General features: G+C 36.2%; 2 protein-coding genes across 7 annotated transcripts in view; one reads left to right on the top strand and one right to left on the bottom strand.

Annotated features, from left to right (window-relative positions):
- The window catches only part of LOC112066190 (antizyme inhibitor 1-like), a 7,192-nt gene extending 2,155 nt beyond the window's left edge, over nt 1-5,037 (bottom strand). Inside the window, exons 1-4 of the mRNA XM_024128404.2 lie at nt 5,008-5,037; nt 1,645-1,885; nt 506-1,269; nt 5-183 (exon numbers count right to left, since the gene is read on the bottom strand). Of these exons, the coding sequence (XP_023984172.2) occupies nt 5-183; nt 506-1,269; nt 1,645-1,885; nt 5,008-5,037 (1,214 nt within the window). The remainder of the gene's footprint in view (nt 1-4; nt 184-505; nt 1,270-1,644; nt 1,886-5,007) is intronic.
- Nucleotides 1-19,488, top strand: part of CRPPA (CDP-L-ribitol pyrophosphorylase A) — a 466,682-nt gene that overhangs the window by 191,813 nt on the left and 255,381 nt on the right. For 5 of the 6 annotated variants that reach the window (XM_028490069.2, XM_055085022.1, XM_055085024.1 and 2 more), the window contains exon 9: nt 6,942-7,073. In XM_028490069.2, coding sequence (XP_028345870.1) covers nt 6,942-7,073 — 132 coding nt within the window. Of the gene's footprint in view, nt 1-6,941; nt 7,074-14,181; nt 14,334-19,488 lie in introns of those variants that run through there. The other variant, XM_028490071.2, reaches the window with a different exon arrangement.

Here is a 19,488-nt window from a genome sequence, read left to right as displayed (position 1 = left end):
TGGCCTCTGAAAATCATTAAAAGCAGATGGTTCATGGAAAGAATCTGCTCCCATGTTATCAAAGATAAGCCAATCTCCCACATTCAGCTCAGGAAGAAGACAGTTTTCCACAATTTGATCAAGCTCATCACAGGATGGACCCCAAAGGCTGCTTGTAAACAGAGGCTCATCTTCCTTGTATTTCTGTAGGAAAAAAAAGGTGGTTGTTTTGTTAGGTTTTTACTCAGGCAGGCACTGAATTTGAAGGTGGATAAAAGCATTTTTTCACTATCTCAGATCAAATGTGCCCCTGGAAGAAAAGCCTAGAACCAGCGGCAGTGATGCTCCTTAACTCCAATCTAAGGAAGCAATAAAGGAACTCAGCCAGAGATATGCAAATCCTCAAAAAAGGGGCAACCTTCCCCAATCCTAAAATATTTCTCCAAAAATTGGGATGTATCTTAAAAATAACAGCTCGTTCATAAACTGCCATATAAGCAGTTTTTATATTATTTGTAAAACTTGCCTTGTGAACCTCTGGAATGGTATTTAAGTCCTCAGACAGTTTACTTGCAAAAGAACCATAAACACCATCATTCATATAATACATGAAGGTTGGTTCATCACTTCCGGTTTTTCCTACTCCAGAGGAAAACTTATTTTCAACAACTTTCTTTGCAATGATATTAACTGCAAGTGTAAATGCAGAAGACACATAGTAGCTTCCGGGTTCAGAAATTATCTTAATGCCAGATCCTTCAGGAAAGTAGACATCCAACAAAGGGCTGATAACATGATTAACCTCTTCCAATTGAAATTCAGTTCCTGTGAGGCCTCCACCAATGTCTAACATGTTCATTGTGAAGCCAAATTCTCCAGCCATGTCAAATACACATCGAGCATCAGATAAAGCATGTACATATACTTGAGATTCTTTGCAAGCACTTGAAACATGAAATTTAACCCCAATAATTTGGACATCAAGTTCCTTAGCACATTCCAAAAGATGCCTACAGTTCTTCAGGGTAGTGCCAAACTTCATGTTACCCTCTTCACCTCCAATATTATCTTCGGTTGCAATATGTAGTAAGACCTTGGCATTTGGGTGATTACGTGCAATTTTCTTCAGTTCGACTTCATTGTCACATGTCATGATATTCACTCCAACTTTTGCTGCATACTTTATTTGAGACACTTGCTTGCAAGGACTTATGTAAATGATGTTTTCTGGAGATACACACAATTCTTGCACTAAAGCCGAGACGGGCCACCAAGCCTTACGTCTGGGTCCTTAGAATATGCAACAAACTGCTACAAAGGCTTCTACAGTTGATTGTACTTCAGAAGAAACTGATACATCTCTCAAATAATCACAAGATAATTCTGGCAGCAACAGCCCACTTGACACCAAGCTGGATGAATATGAGTCTTGGATTTCTGAAGTGAAGACCTCCATGGACAAGTTAGGAGATGGAACCCCCCTATCATCAGCTAGGTTCCCAAGGTGGCTCAGCGTTGAAGTCGAACTGCTCTCTATACAGCACTTCTAGGCCCTCTGGGTAGTTGTATACTTGGTCAGAAAGTTCGCCGTGAGATAACGGCCCAAAGAGTCGGGTAAAGCGTCTTCTCTTTTTAGGCGGAATTTTTAAAGAGGGATGTGGTTACCTTGAGCAGAAATACCCAAGGCGGCCTGGGCCATAGGCTGCGGGGACGACGCAGGGGGAAAAGCGCGGCACCGACACCAGCTGTGCAGCAGTGGCGGCGGCGGCCGAAGGAGAGAAATAGAACAGCGCGGGCAGAAGAAGAAAGGCGAGGGCTGGGTGCGGAGAGGATTCAGCCTCGTCACACCGCAGAGCAGAGAGCGAGAAAGGATGAGAAGAGGCAGAGAAGGCGAAGAAACGAAACACTGCAACCGAGCGAAGAGCCAGAGTGTGTCTTATATCTTTTTTATGTATGCCTGAAAAAGAACATTTAGAAATGGCATCCTAATTGGGGAATATTGTTTTTCCTATAATTTACATGTAGTAAATTAGTGAATGGTGCAAAAAGAGACCAAAGAATATGTATTTGGTGTAGCTATAAGCAAATCTGCAGAACTCAACCTAGATGAAGTGTTTTGCTACATTTCAGTGGATACAAGTGCTTGTATCCTGTCCAAAGTGTTTATTAAGGCAGAAACATTTACATTTCTTGAGTTATCATGACCATTTTGCAACCTTCTGCTACAGTTGTATAAATCTGTCCTGTTTTTAAAATGAAAGTTGATTGTATTGTACCAACTTAATGTTTTCGTGGATGTCATAAGTATCTGGTGTATTTTAGAATTCAAAATTAGTAGCACAGTGTTATGTATATGCTTAAATTTTACATTATTGGTATTAGGAAGTACATCTGCTGGAGATTATCTTCCGGTTTTTATGATGTCATCAGGCTTTCTCACATGGTGAAAGAGAATTTTGAGATGCATCCTACTTCCTCATGCTCGAATTTTATCAACCTGATAATATACATTTCATAAGGTCAATATTTGTATCTGTTTCTTTAAAAGTGACATATGTCAGCTACAATAATACTTAGCACATACTAAGTATTTAGAAAAGGAACTGCGTTATTCTCCTATGTTCTACTGCTTTATATCTTAAAGCTTCCCTATAATTTAAGTACTTGGTTTGGTGGTATGAAAAAATTAATAAACAGAAACCTCTATTAAAAAGAATTAGGAGACCAGAAGGGGGAGCTCTCATGCCCTGAGATAATTGCAGAGCCCGACCGGAAGAAGAAACACTCTTCTTTCCTGGCGAAGACTCAGTGAGTAGAAAGTCAGGGACTCTGTTTACCATAGCCCTCCAACTTCCTTTTCCCCCTCAGTAAAAGCCTTCTCCTTTTCTTGCTGTGTGAGAATTTGCACATGGCTCACCATGGTTACAGACACCGAATCACAATTCTCTGATAATCCCAAATGAATAAACCCATCTTTGGTTTAGGTCAACAATGGGGTAAATAGGCAGTTTGTAGGTATATAAATGGTTTGCCCAGAATTCACTTTTACACACTGTTTCCTTAATTTGTGGAATCTACAGTGAACAGAATTGACCCACTGATTTTTTTGAGTGCCGTTAACATTTTTTCTTTTCAAGGAGCTAGGGTATGTTGAATCTTACAGACCTATGGCTGGACTGAAAGCCTCCCATTCCTAGTTTAGAATCTCATGACTTGGTGAGAACTTTTAAAAACTATCGTATATGTAGCGTGTCCTTCAGTTCAATCTAGATGTTCTATGCTACAACATTTGTTTCTGTAAGAAAAATTAGCTTCTGTGTCATTAGTAAATAAAGGAGTTAGGTCCATTTAATGTGAAGTTGCATCAGCTCGTGTGCAACTTTTCCTAGATAGAAACAGCCAGAAAAACAGGAATAGAATTATAACCTTGGGAGGAAAGAGAAACACCCTCAACTCAGCTGCTACACTGGAAGCAGAAGCCTTTGACGTTAAAAAAAAATTTTGTCTGATGTATTAGTTTCTAAGAGAAGTGCAGTCAAACATTCGTCTGTGTTTATGGATTTGGATGTTTTCTCATAATTCAGTTTTTTTTTCTTTGCTTTGTGTTTTAAAATCTATGTTCTTAGTAATAAGGTTATGGTTATTATAAGTTTTGTTTTTTATTATGTACTGTTTTTCTTTATCTGTATTAATGTTTGTTTTTTTGGTCTTAACCCTATTATATTGCTACAACCTTCATTTTTGGTAGCATTTGCATGGTATGCCTTTTCATACCAGTACACACATAAATGTCTAATGAAAACTATCTTATCCTATAAAGTACATACTTTCAGGATAGTTTTCATTAGACATTTATATTATAACTAGCATATAGTTAGATTTTTCTTAAAAACCCAATCTGATAAATCTGTCACTTAAGAAAGAGTTAAAAAGTGTTACATTTATCTTTATTACTTTTATATTTGGGATTCTTTCTACAAGCTTATTTTTTTTTGGTTATTGCTGTTGGCCAATTGTTTTGTTTGCTACTTTACTTTCCTCCTGTGCTTTGTTGCATTGATACAAATAATCCTTTAGTCCCTCTGCAAGTTTGGAAACGATACAATATAATTGTATATAGCTTTAATTAAATAGCATTACTTTTAATATACATAATTAGCTGTAAGTTAACCAAGTGTAAGGTCTCTAATTTCTGTCCTTCAAAAAAAAAAAAAAAGATTCAGCACACTTTATCTGTTGAACATTCTCATTACAATATAATCTTGTCTCGAGTTTTAGATTTACCATTTTTTTAGACTCCCAGAGTTACAATTTATTTTTACAATTGATAGTTAATGTAATTAACTGGTATTTAAAAAATTAATTTTAGGCTCTGTTGTAGGACACTCTTTAAGGAAAATTAAAAATGAGTACCTGCTCCCAGCTCTGACTTCCCTGAGAGGTTCCCCAGCTCCTGGCAGCATGCGTTTCCTCCTGGGCCAACCCTAATGGCAGCTTCCTGGCGCAGAGCTCATTCCCAGTTGTATCTTAGTCATCGTTCCTTCTCTAATTAATGCATTACCAGTATTGCCACTCTTTCATTTCTGTGCATTTAAAATTTCTGTGCAGGCTATAATTACCAGTTATAGTGGTCTTGTCTTTTCTGCTCCTTGTGCTATTTTTACACAAACCGTCTCCCTACCACCCACCTCCCTTACTTTAGTGCAAGATTTTTCTGAACTCAAATTTTTTCAGGAAGACTTGTATTAAACAAGAAATGTCTGTCTGTCTAGCTATCTATCTAGGCTGGCAGTAAGGTTGCCCAGGTTGTGTATTGCAAAATTCTCGGGCATTCCATTCACCTAAATTATGTTGGGCAAGGTGGCTGCTAGCATTTCATGGTATCTGAATAGTACAGGTAATTACACAGTTAAAAGAGTTAAACAGTCCTCTGAGACTTTAAACTCCAAACAGTAGTATTGTTCCCCAGCCCACCTGGTATGGGGCTATGTAGTAATCGGGCCATATGGGCTCCGGAGAGACTCTTACCCTCAGTCTGTCCCCTGGCTTCAGATCCATACTGCGACTGCAGTTTCCAAAATTGCCTCAGTGTTGGGGAATTAGCCTGCTTTTTGTAGCAAGCACACCACCAGCAATTTTAGGTTCAAACTCCTGTAGAAGCCTTTATAGCACTAGTTTGACCAACTTTGTGAAAGACTACAGGGCAGGGAAAAAGGCAGGGCAGAGGTGGGCGTGTCTTCTGCTTTAGCTCCTGAGCTCATCATCTCACATGAGTTTAGGGGCTGCTTTTCTCTCCCCACTTCTCCCTCTACCTTGGCTTCTTAGGGGTGAGGGAAGGAGAGCACAGAAGGTGGTATGTGAGCCATCCTTTCAGAAGGCTTCAGCTGCAAATAGGGACTGACATCTTTTGCAACAGCTGATAGTCATTAGCTTCCAGGTACCAGCAAGGGGAACACCTGGCTATAAGGTGAATTACTTTGAAGGAAGGTCTAGTATTTATAGTTCATTCACAATTCTTCCAGCCTGGGTGTGGTTCACCAGTCAGGAGTTAGTTTTACCATAAGTAATGCTACCTGGTAAAAAAGCTGAAGTTTCACTTTCATAATGTTTCAGGGAAACGGAGCTTAGGGGAAGGTGAGCCCAGGGTTTCAGGGTTACATGGTCTTTTCTTCAGCTATTCAGCAGATAGAAACACCTGAAACTTATTCTTTCTGCTTTTTATCTTCCAAAAAAAATTTTTTTTTGCTTTTCTTTGTTCTTTTGGTTTATGAATTGGACATTTTTAAGGAAAAAAGTCTTTATTGTTACCTTAGATTTCAAGAGGTAGCAGCTATATGTATATGTTTTCAACTGACTATATTTAATGAAAAGTTCCAAGAAAGTTACTGAATATCTACTAAATTAAAATACATTGCACATTATCTCAATTATCTTTAAAGGATGTTATATAAGCAATTTTCCCTGGAAAAGCAAAATGTAATGGGTGAAAACAACCCTTCTCATTCCCTTGTTTTACAGAAAGAATATAATATGTTTTGTTGTCTGTTGTCATAAAGAGCACATTTCCGTATGAATGAGCAGAGAGGAAGGGATTAGTATAAGATGGGTATAAGGGATTAGTATTAGTATATAAGGTGGAGTATATTATAAAATGCTCCTAGTTAATAAATACACATAACTGAACAAATAATTCTTAAGTTTTAAAATTTTGATATTGCAAAAGAATACATATTTCTTTATGCTCATTGTATATGTGCATTTCCATTTTAAATAGTTTCTTTTGAAGCTCTTGTTGTGATTTAGGTTTTTATATCCCATGAAAGACAGACAGTATTGTATCATCTCAGTAGTAGTAGTTTGTAGAAAAGAGCGCAGATCACCCTGAGACCTTAAATTTAAATGAAAAATAATGCTTAAAAAATAGTCACTTGAATAATTTCAAGAAAAACACTAACACTGCTAAAAGAATTCTATATAAAATTCTTCTGGATTTACTTTAAGAAGTAGATTATTATTAAATTCCAGTTATTACTTTGAAAGGGATTCCTTTGAAAAACTTTATGTATTTGGATAAACAGTCCCTTGAATTTTATTGTTATTAATTTCTTAACCTATTTATTTATTTATTTTACCTATTTATTTCTATCTAGCTTAATTTCAAATTACAAATTAGGAAGTAAGTTGAAAGAATTGATGAAATCATATATTCTTTATATCAATACACTTGACTCTGACACAGATTGAAATAGAATATTAGCATTTTAGACTTTTCAATTAGTGTTTACTGCATTTGTATTTATAAAGGATGATTCATTTTATTAAGTATGGGTTGAAATGATTAGAAGTTAATAAAATGATAAAAATAATTTCAATATTATATGTGTTTTAAGCTTCTTTAATGTCATACTTTTCAAGGGAAACTGAATGGTACTCTGATTGTTACCTTTTATATTATTTTGCAGGTGCAATTTCTTGATTATGAATCAGTACCATTTGGTCAGAAAATGGAAAACCTAATGCAGATTAGAGAATTTGCCAAGGAAGTGAAAAAGACAAATATTTTATTATATGGCCTTCTCGTATATTACCCACAGGTAGGTAAAATGTTGGTCTCTTCAGATTGTATGTGTTTTAGACTACAGTTTTATTGGTGGGAACCTGATTTTGTTAAAAGCAAAGAAATATTAAAAAAAAATTTGGGCTGGAAAATTACTTATGTATTCATGTTCTGCAGCAGGTAGAAACTCTTGACTCTAAGGGAAAATTAAAAATCAAAACAAGTGTTTTGATTAGGGGGAAAAAAAGATGAAAATTGGCGAAGATCTCACACTAGGTAGCCCACATAAAATTGCCAGATATGCAAATAAAAATACAGAATCCCCAGTTAAGTTTGAATTTCAAATAAATAATAAATTATTTTTAATTCCAGTTTTGGAATTTGAAATTTGAATTTCTTATTTAACTGGACTTTTGTATTTAACTGGTAACTCTAAGGTCACAATCTTAGCCGTTTGTATAATTTAAAGTTGTTTATTCCTTTAATGCGGTGCTAAAGATGTTGGTAATCAAGACTTTAATCATTTGAAAGCAGTGGCTGCCTTTTGGGTTACGTGAGGGCATGGTATTTCACTAGACAAAAACTCTTACTGTCGCTGTCTTTTAATAGCGAGTTACTTAAGCTGAAGGCAAAATGAATTAGCATTATAGATTCTTTGTGCAGAGAAATGCTATTTAAATCAAACTGGGGAATCTGTTAGAGAAGATGGATTTGCCATTTGTGCATAGATACCTTTCACAGAACTTGCAGAAAGCTTCATGGTGTCTTAGTGGTGTACCACATAGGAGTCAAGGAAGTAAAGCAGTCAACTGCTTTTTTTTTTAGTGGTCTGGAATAAAAGTGATTTGGTACTATATGGTTGCTGAATAACAGCTGTTGTTTATGAAATATTTAAGGTGCCTTTTTAGCCTGAAGGTAACAACATTTCTTTTGAAACAAATGGATTTTAGTTGAATATAAGGGCCATCTTTTAGCCAGTTCCTTGGTTTTCTTTAACTTTGAGGTTGTTTCCTCTGCTTCTGACATAGACAAGCATGACCTCCAGTTGGTCCTAAGGACAAGGCAAAGTTTAGTTCACTTAGGATCATGGAATTGTAAAATGTTTGTGCTGTATGGTTCCTGAAGTCAGCACAACCAAGGCCTAAAGAGAGACATATAGTTGCCCAAGGACATAAAACTGGCAGAGTAAGAGTAAGAACTGAGGTCTGTGTTTTCCTTCAGGAATGTTTCCTCTTCCATATTGTCTTTGGTTGTACCCTAGATTAATGTGGTGGGAAAAAGAAATCAGTTATTTCTCTTGTGCCATGCAAAGGAGTCATGGACTAATGCTATTCTATACAGGTATAAAATAGAGTTCACTCAGTAAAACCTCAAAAGCTGGGGAATGGTAGAGCACACACAGTTCTGGAACTCTCTTTGTCCTATGATTTAGACTAAGCACAGAGGGTCTGTAGCTGACTTTCGAGTGGAGGGTCTGGTTGCCAGATGAAATAGAGCATGGAATTCAGAGAAAAAGTATGTTTTAGCATAAGTATGTCCCAAATGTTACATGGACCATATATGCACAAAAAATTCTTTATTGTTATTCTGAATTTCAAGTATAACTGGGCATCTTGTGTTTTATTTGCTAAACCTGGTAACACTTGTAGAGTTCATATTTACATAAAAGTATTCATTTTTTTCACACTTGATGCGTTCTACCCTTTTATGGAATGGAGTACAGTGAGTATCTATGTGACTCGGTACCTATGAAGGCTCCCTGATTGGAAAAGTAGCCTTGTTGAAAAGGAGGAGCCTTTGTAGCCCACTGCTTGGTATCTGACTGCTCTTTTAAGCAAACTGGGACCTGCTAAGCCAGCTAGCTGTCTACTAAGTTACCAAAAGTGGGAAAAAGATGGTCCTGCAAGCCCTTCAGGATATGTCTCTCATTGCTTTAGGATGCAAAGATAGCTTACTTAGGTGTTGCTTGTCTCTTCTTAACATGTCAGTAATGATGTTTCAAATATGTGAAAATGTTTAAAATGAAAGGTTTACTTTTGTCCTTAAAGACACAGATGTGAATTGACTAACTAGCCTAACACACTGTCCAATGCATAATTCCACCTTAAAGAGCATTTACTAAGAGATCCTGGGATGTTTCTTAGATATGCCATTAAAAAAGAGCTGTGGTTAAAAAATTGGAGAGGCAGCAGTGAATAGAGTTAAACAGACTTCTTTAATGAGGGCTTCTCACAAATCCTTAATATACTGATGAGCATTTCATATCTCCAACCTGGGGACAAGGGCTATGCCATTTTCCATTTTCTCCTGTAATCCTTTAACCATAGATAAATCATGGGACTAATGTTCCCTAAAAGAAACTTTGAGAAACACTCCTCACAAGTATACCATTAAGTAAAGAAAGCACTACCTCCGTACAGTCTTTTTCTACTTCAGTACTAATTTTTCCATTTAGTTAAAGCAGTACTTCTACCATTGAGTGCCTACTTGACACTGCAAACACCAAGGATATGAAGATGTATAAGGTGGAGCTTTCATTCACTGTTTAGTGAAGAGTGTTGGTCTGTGCTTTCCACTGTGCTGTGAGATACAACTTTTTGTAGTGTGCATACACTGGACTTTGTTCCCTAAATCTAATTCCTCTCTGTAAGAGCCATTAGGTGTTTTGTAGGTAGTTATTGTGTATGCTTCTAAGTCTCTGATCAGTGAAACCTTTCTAGATTTTTTTTAAACCATTTTTCATAAGACACTAGCATCAGGTGCCTCTTCTTTGGATGATTTTCAGTTTATTGATAGCCCCTCCTTGGAAGAGAGAATGTATCGAATTGGCTTCTGTATCTGTGTTACACATATGTTCTTTCTGGCTTAAAGAAAACCTCCCTTGTTATGTATGTGATATTTCTGATAATGTAGATGGTCTTGATATTTGGCCACACCTTCACAGTGTTGATGTATATTATGTTTATAGTTAAATAGAATTACATAGGCTTTTTTCTTTTTAAACACATGATGCTATTAAACCTCTGTTTGAGTTTGTATAGGGTTCTTTTACACACATGTATAGGAGTTTTTGTGTTTGGCAATTTTAAGCTGATTAGTTTTATTCTATTATTTCAGTCTTTCATTGTCTTTTTTGATCTAGATTATAGCATATGATTAATTAGCTATAGTTTCTTGCATCATATAATTTACAAATTAGATGTCATCTATGTTTTGTGTATACCTTTAAGGAAAAAATTGATTGGATAAAGCTAAGGATTGATTCCTTCTTTAGTATCTATAAATGTTCTACAATGTTGTCTGTGATCAATTACTGATAATTTAATAATTCAGTCACTGACAAACGCATCTAATTTTATAATAGCTCAACTCAATCTCTCCGTATTTTCTTTACTGATATAAGAAACTTTAACAAATACTTTACTTAACTCTAGATAAGCTTTATGTGTGTGTTTCTTCTGCCTTTGAGAGAGATTATTTGCTAAATTATTGAATATGCTAGCTTCTTATCTATATCACCACAGTAAGGCACTATTAACTTTTTTTTCCCAAAATTGACTTTAAAATATTCTAGTGGCCTCAAAAAATTAATAATTTAAAATGAGCTCTTCGTGGGTAGCTTAAACTTAAGAGTTATAGATCAAGTGACTGGCTTCACTGTGTATATATATGTATCTATACATTTATTAACACACATATATAAATATAAGTAAAAAATATTTGACCATAGTATAAAGTTTTCTAATGTTATCATCCAGTTTTCAGTTCCGCAAGTTGTAAACGAATCAGGAAAGATTTGAAATTTAGGCTCTAGACTAGAAATGTAGCATAAAGCTTGCCTTTACAATTTGTTGAATGAATTTAAATCAGGTCCTATCCCTTTGTAAAAAATACCATACAAAAATAACCATGAATAATTAAAACCAGTTTTTATAGTTGAGTCCATATAAAGGATCTTAGTCCCTTTTTAAGTGTTACTTTAAATAATTCTATGCTTAAAATATTATTTTTCATCCTGTTAATCCAGCTTTGTTATGCAAACGATCATTGAGGTCCATGATGTAAAATTATGTGTTTGGGGAACATGTTTTAGTTATTTGAAAATCTGTATCTGATAATATGGCAGTGAACATATACAGACTTAGTATTTCTGTCATGAACTGTTCAAGCCAGTAGCTTACAAGTTTACAGTCTTAATTTTGTTGAAATCTAAAATATTTTTATGATAACTTTGTTTTTTAAGGCAAATATTTGCGAGTTTACGTTTTAAAATAATATTCCTTAAAACTGTGATAGTAAGTAAACTGTTTCCCTGAATTCTGTGAGCCATTCAGGAAGCGGATTTTAGGAACCCGTGACCTATAGCTTGTTGGTCAGAAGTACAGATGGCATCCAAAGTAGAAGTCAGCCTGGTGGGACTGAGCCCTTAAGCCTGGGGTGTGTGGTCAGTGCTAACTCCAGGTAGTGAGTGTCAGAACTGTTTAGTGTGGGAAAAAATAAAACACACATTTGGTGGCAGAGGTGTTAAGAATAGAAAAACAATTAATCTTTAGGCCAGTATAAAACTTGCTATATCTATTATCTACCCAATCCCACCAGAGGTTTTCCAAATTGTGGACATTCTTTCAGCTTAGGTGCCTAGTGAAAATGCTGTGAATCAGCGTCCCCAGCAAACTAACAGTGAACATGTAGCATGAAAAAGAAATTAGACTCCGTTGTCACTGTAATACAACTTAAACTATACTGACCATTTTACAGGTAAAACTTCTAGGTTACAACGATATTTTTCCTTTGATTAGTAACTTTTTTGTACAGGCATTACAACATTGAATAATCCACTCAACTGATTTTTGCATTCAGCTTTACTTATCCACCGTCTTCACAAAGATATCATGAGACATCTTATTAGGTATTTTCCTGAAGTCCAGATCTGGGATTTGTACAGCTGTCCCTTGCTTGAGTAATCTACTGGCATTCTCAAAGAAAGAAATAAGTTTAAGTTGTTTAAATGAACATACATCAGATGCCACTAATAAATGATTGATTTTCTATGCCAGTAGCTTTTTAAACACTGGGTCTTAGAAAAATCCCCAGCTGACAATATTATAGTCACCTGAGGAATTAAATATACAGATTCCTAGTCTGTACCTCCCTGACTCTATTTCAAGAGATCAGGGATATCCCTGGGGCTCTATGTTTCACAAGCTCAAACTGTGATGAAAGTTTAGTGTGAGCCAGATTTAAATGACTGATGCAGGTCAGTGGTCCTTCATTACATTGGCATGTTGGAATCACTGATTTCCCTTTGTAATCTGTGTAGGACTGTCACATCAGTGGAGGCTCTGATATACCAGGTGATATAATAGAATGTTGATTACGTTTGGCTAGGGAGTAAAGAATGGCCATTTGAAAAAGTTTCTCAGGTAACCGAAATCATGTCTTCATGTTCATTAAGGACAACTGTTCTAAACACTCAAAAACTCTCAGTAAAATAGGGCAGTTATATCGATAAAGACAATTAGTTGGAAACAAAAAAAGTGTATCATTGATTGTTTAAAAGATGGATTTTGAAAAGGTATTTTGTAGCTTTATAGAATTTCTCAGGAGTCACAGAACCAAGACTGGATACTAGCTAGCCAGGAACAGTACAGTTAACAGAAATGCTCAACCATCCTGTGGGACTGTGCTAAGAAAAATGCCTTCCATCCCTGATTCTGCTTATGTAATATGCTAGGGGACCATGGGTAGGAACTCTACCATAGCTGATCCATAAAATGAAAAGTCTCTTCCCTAGATCTAGTCTCCTTGTTCTGGCACCACTTCCACCCAAGTCTCCTCCATGAGCATAATAGAATCTCTAGAATTTATATGCTACAGAATCTGGGGAAATGTAGCTTGGTGTTTTCTCTGTAGTCTGTAGCGCAGAAATGAAAGATGGGCTATGGTTAGGGAAGGCATTGCTTGCGCCACTTTGCAATATCAGCCCCATCTGTGTTATAGAATCCTGTCTTAGGTTGGAATGAAATCAAACAGAGGACCTTTAACATGTGTTTACATTCAAGGGCTTGTTATTTGTCTATATCCAGGCTTTCCTTATGGTGTCTGCCACAAATATACATTTTTAAATACAATTTTGCATATGAACTTTTATAATAATAAAATTTTCAAAGTCTATAAAATTTATCTGTAGCAGTTTTGTATTTAATCTGTGCATTTTATGTGCTCAGGGCTTTAGAGATGAGGCACACAGGTTCATGGTTAAAGAGTTTCCTAAAATTATTATAACTGATTATTTCTTACATTGAATTAGTATCTTCCCCTTAACTGAAAAACAAGGTATATGACCCTAAACAAGGGATATAAGTTTTCTAGGCCTTGGATTCTCCATTTTAAAATGCAGAAGTCAGACCTTATGTTTGAAAGCGTTTGTCGGATGAGAAAGAGGAGACACAAGAGGTGTGCAGGCTGTGTCATGTGGTACCATGAACCATCTCTCACTCTGACACGGGAATTTTAGAACTGGGCCTGGGTTTTCTTTCCTCTCCCTATGTGACCATAAACTTCACCTATACTATTATTTCCTTTATTTTATTCAGAATTACTCATTATTGTTTGTGTATCTTATTCTAGTTCAGAGAGGGAACTGTTCTCTTTTTTTTGTCAGACACCTTAATAAAGTAGAAGACAAGGGTGGTGCCTTAGTCTGTTCTGCTGCTATAGCAGATACCATAGATTGGAGGCTGGAAGTCTGAGATCAGGGTGCCAGCATGTTTGAGTTCTAGGGAGTTGTTGGTTGCAGAGCACTGTTTTCTTATTGTATGCTCACAGAGCAGGGAGAGGGTGAGGCCTCTAGAGACCCAGTTCTATGGATGAGGGCTCCACTCTAATGAGTTAATCACCAACTGAAGGTCTCTCTTCCTAATAGCGTCACATCACGTAGGAGTTAGGATTTCAACATATGAATTTGGAGGAGCAGCACAAAGATTCAGTCCATGACAGGGAAGGAATTAACATCCATTAGAGAAAGGTTAAGGGAAATATTAAATATGTTAGCACGTCAGGAGTATGTGCTGTTTATTATCTATTTCTTATCTTCTGTCTCCTTTCTTCTCCTTTGTACTGTCATTTTACTGGTTTTGATACAGTGGGAAACAGGACTTTTGAAAGCAATAGTTGACTTAGTGTTTTCGTAAGATGGGGCCATTGGAAAGGACTACATCAGGCAGAGCTACAGAAAACAAGTCTTGAAGAGGTCGGGGGTAAAACGGGAGCCCCTTACCTTCTCCCTGCTCCTGAATGCCACTGTTTCCTCTCTTCCTACAACTACTGCAGCTCTGGGAGGCATATAGAAAAAGGAAAGTTACCAAAGCAGTTCTGTAATTTTTTGTTTTTTAAAAAACAATTGTTTGTAAAAGACTTATGAGGATCCTTTTATAAACCTCCAAAATAGGATGTGAAATGGTGAAATGAAGTTGTTTGGCAAAACACTGAATTAGATAAAGATATGTAAATTGTTCTTCTGTCCAAAGTGTAAGCAAGATCTCTCTATTTGATGAGTTAAGTACTATTGTCTTTCTCTAGGTTGTCTGGGTTTTGAAGGTTTTGTGTGTACTATAAAGGACATCCAGAAAACATTCTTGACAATGAATCTCTTTATAATTGCTTCAGGTAAATTCAAAATAAAATATTAAGAACTATATGAACAGGTCCAACTGCTCTCGGATACCTTTGTGCCAAAAGACCTGAATTTGTAGGATGCAATTTACACCAATCTTTCCTCTCAAATGCACCCCATTTGCTCTGTGTTCTTAGCCTTCAAGTATGTGTGATCACTTGGAGAACAAATAGTGCATGCTATCAAGTAGCAGAACACAGATTTTTTTTAAATGAAAATCTTTGGGGAGATTAGACTTAAAACTCTACTCCCTGCAGTGAGCAATTACTTGGAATTTAACTGAATTATTTACTAAACTCACATTACCTTCCATGCCATCATACGGCATGTACACCAAACACGCAGCACCAAATCTGTTTACAGAAACCCATAATACCCTGTTCAGAGTAATCAGGCTTTTCAACGTGGGAATGTTGATGAGACTAAATATTTTTCACTTTCAAATTGTTTTGGCTTTTATTATTTAGATTTAGTCATTCTTTGGGAAAATAGGAAGGTTATGAAAGATAATGTCTCTTCAAAACTGTGTGTTTGACGTAAAATAGCTAGCTAGTGGGAAGCAGCCGCATAGCACAGAGAGATCAGCTAGGTGCTTTGTGACCACTTAGAGGGGTGGGACAGGGAGGGTAGGAGGGAGGGAGACGCAAGAGGGAGGGGATATGGGGACATATGTGTATGTATAACTGATTCACTTTGTTATAAAGCAGAAACTAACACACCATTGTAAAGCAATTATACTCCAATAAAGATGTTAAAACAAACAAACAAACAAACAAAAAAACAACTGTGTGTTTGAAAAACTGAAACTATTTTCAGGGAGTTTGGTTAGCTTACTTGGCAGACTCATCAGAGAGAGTAGCAATAAGCTATTATACTTAGACATATCTAAATGAAATGGATTATTACTTACAAACTTCTACAGAACTCTCCTCAATTTTTTTGAATAAAAAAAAGCAAAAGTATGAATGAAAAAGACCATGGAAAATTCTTAATGAACTAAATCCTTTGAACAACGTATTAGCTAACTATTACTGCATAACAAATTACCCCAAAACTTAGTTGCTTAAAACTACATATTTAATCTCACAGTCGCTGTGGGTCTCTGGCTCTGGGTCTTTCTCAAGGCTGTAGTCATCTCAAGGCTACAATGAGAATGATCTGCTTCCTAGCCACTTAGCTGGCTGTTGAAAGGATTCAGTTTCTCTGGGCTGAGTCTTCAGTTCTTCACAAGCTCATGGTTGGAGGCCAGCCTCTATTCTTTGTCATGGGGGTTTGTCCATAGAGCATCCCACAATATCAGAGCAAGCAAGGGAGAGAAAACGAAGACACAAGTCACAGTCTTCTGTAACATAATCACCAAGTGACATCCTGTCACTTTTATTGTATTCTGTTCATTGGAAACAAATGACAAAGTTTTACTTACAGGGAAGGTGATTTACATAGGGCATGAGTACCAGTAGGTAGTGATCACTGGGAGCCATATCAGATGCTGCCCACCACAGTAATACCAGAATGCTAATACTATAGCCTAAAACTATATTTCTTGCTACCCACTCCAAGCAAAGTAAGGGGTTTGTAACCTAAATAGGGCCAGAAATGTGTTAAGGTGAAAAACATGCGCACAGATTTTACATATATGTATACATATATACACATGTACATATGGTTACACAAACTTTTTTTTTAAAATTAATTAATTTATTTCTGGCTGCATTGGGTCTTCATTGCTGCGCCCGGGCTTCTCATTGTGGTGTCTTCTCCTGTTGTGGAGCACGGGCTCCAGGCGCGCAGTCTTCGGTAGTTGTGGCTCGTGGGCTCCAGAGCGCAGGCTCAGTAGTTGTGGGGCACGGGCCCAGCTGCTCCGCGGCATGTGGGATCCTCCCGGACCAGGGCTTGAACCCGTGATCCTTGCATTGGCAGGTGGATTCTTAACCACAGCGCCACCAGGGAAGCCCAAAACTTACTTTTGTCTTGACACTTGAATAGAGTAGTAACAGCTAGAGACAGTATAGCAGGGAAGTGGGGAGCCAACGAAATGGAAACTTAGTTTTATATTTTCTGTACAATTTTAAAAAGCTTGATTTAGGTCAGATCCACATCAAATAAATTAGGGAGCATATATTTATAGATAGGCTCTATTATTTCAGTTCAGGTTAGTGAAGCTAGTATTACAAAAGAATTGTTATAAAATGGTGGCTTTGCATTTGAGGGAGTTGAGAATCATTACAGTGGCGCATATAACCCAGAAGTGTTGTGTCTCAGAGGCTTGAAAAACAGTTTCCAGGAAACAGAGTTGCTGTAGTAAGTCAGGAGAACTAGAAATTAAAAGAAGCCAGTGAATCTGACAACTGGAATCGTTTTGGTAATCTTCAGGGAAGATGTGTTTGTGGACTTGTAGAAAGAATTGAGACACTTCATTGGGCGTTATCTGATTTCCTATAAACTGTTTCCCCAGTAAAACTCCTGCCATATTACTAACATCAATGAAAAGTTGGAAATAGGATTTCATTTCATTCATTACCCAAATTCTGATATTTTAACTAATGAAATAGAAAAAAAAAATAGGCGTGGCAAATAGGTTGAAAGAACAAACTGAGTAATTATTCCCTGCGAAGTGGAGAGTCTTCTAATGCATGTGGCATTATTTCAGCCCTTTGAAATAAAACATGTTGTGTATATATATATATATATATATATATATATATATATATATATATACACATACTGTTCACAGCAGTTTTAAGTAGAATTTCCTTAAATAACATTAGAGGGAGGGAGATATCTTTCTCTGTTTATTTTCATTTTATGTAACTCTAATTATCCAAACTGCAGAAGCAGCTGTACAAAGAACTCTAAAATTGCAGTGTTTAACTGAATCAAGTAGAGAGAACATGATGTGCATGCTAGAGGACTTGAAAACATCAAGCAGGGTGGGAAGTGAAACTAGATAGAAGCAATGTGAAGTCAAGATAATAAAGATTTAGCATTCTAAGCCAATGGCAATAAGTCTGAATACTTAGAAATATTTGGGGCCTATTGACTTTTAGATATTGCGTGTCATTTAGATTAAGGGTAACATTTCCAAAATCTGGGACTATCTAAGGACCATGTTCCAGGAATGAGAGTTGGTTTTATGTAAATTCCTTATTTTCTGCCCTAAACCATCAGGATTTAGAAAAGGTAATGGTTTGTAAATTTAGAACATGTGTTTATTGTCTCTGAGAATCCTATCAACATTTCTGATTATGAACACAAAGGAAATATAGAGGGACCTTCTCCATTGAGAGTCAGGAAGCTGTGAGTAATGTTTGGCATAAAGATTTGTGTATAGAAAACAGTGAAGTTTATTAGTTTTCCATCCATCTCATTACTCATCTTTGACAACTGGTAAGGAAATATATTTTAATTAAGCTTCAACTTTCTGTTACTGAATGCATAATGGCAATTATATACTAATGCTATTAGGAAATGAGTTGGTTTAATAACAAACATCTACAGTCACTCTTTTAGAATCTGGATTTTAATGGGCAGAAAAAACACAGATGTTTTACAAAGACACCATTCATGATTATTATTATGCTTTGGTCAGTGTTTATATTTTGTATGTTTCTAATCACTATATCATGCTGAAATCCTATATGACGAAGAATATAAGGAAAGAGTGTTCAAGAGTACCACAGATAATTTACCATTTTTTTCAGCTAAAGTTATTTATTTTTATCTTTAGCATTTTTACTCTATTTCCTTTTTAAAAATACGATTATCCACGTGTATTTATGGCCTAAAAGCTTCTGAACTGTAATTTCATAACTAGGCCACAGATCTTCTGCTATATGTACAGACTTTTTACAAGGGGATTTAGGAACACAAGAATTTAACGTTTATTATAGGACATGCTGTACTTTTTTTATTGTTTACCACAAAGACCTTTTCATTAAAAGATTCAAAGAGAGGAAATTTAATTTTTGTTCATAGGCTTGCAAGCTGAAATTCGTGCAATGTGAAATGTATTAAAATAGAAACCATTAAAGTAATCTGTATACCACTTACTGGTAGTATGTCCTTACATTTAGTTTGTAGGTTTGAGCCAATCTTATGCTCTATTCTTGATAGTGAAGTCAATTTAAAAAATTGATTCTCTAGTGAGGATATGCTGCTTTGAACAGATACCAACTACAAAATATCACGTTACAGGCAAAATTATTAAATGTATAAATGTACAGATTTATGGTTTTCTAATGCATCTGTATTATACTATATATTTCTAGTTCCTTTCTAGTGAAAAGTCAGGCCATTTCTTGTTTGTCTACTGGGTACATATCTTTGATTCTGACTTAATCTGTTTAGTTTTGAATTATTTTATTTTATTTTATTTTATTTTTTTAACATCTTTATTGGAGTATAACTGTTTTACAATAGTGTGTTAGTTTCTCCTTTACAACAAAGTGAATCAGTTATACATATACATATGTTCCCATATCTCTTCCCTCTTGCGTCTCCCTCCCTCCCTCCCACCCTCCCTATCCCACCCGTCTCGGTGGTCACAAAGCACAGAGGTGATCTCCCTGTGCTATGCGGCAGCTTCCCACTAGCTATCTAATTTACATTTGGTAGTGCATATATGTCCCTGCCACTCTCTCACTTCGTCACAGCTTACCCTTCCCCCTCCCCATGTCCTCAAGTCCATGCTCTAGTAGGTCTGTGTTTTATTCCCATCCTACCACTAATCTCTTCATGACATTTTTTTTCTTAGATTCCATATATATGTGTTAGCATA

This window comes from Physeter macrocephalus, chromosome 5 (genome assembly GCF_002837175.3).
Source record: "Physeter macrocephalus isolate SW-GA chromosome 5, ASM283717v5, whole genome shotgun sequence".
NCBI lineage: Eukaryota > Metazoa > Chordata > Mammalia > Artiodactyla > Physeteridae > Physeter > Physeter macrocephalus.
This window is presented reverse-complemented; position numbering and strand designations above follow the sequence as displayed.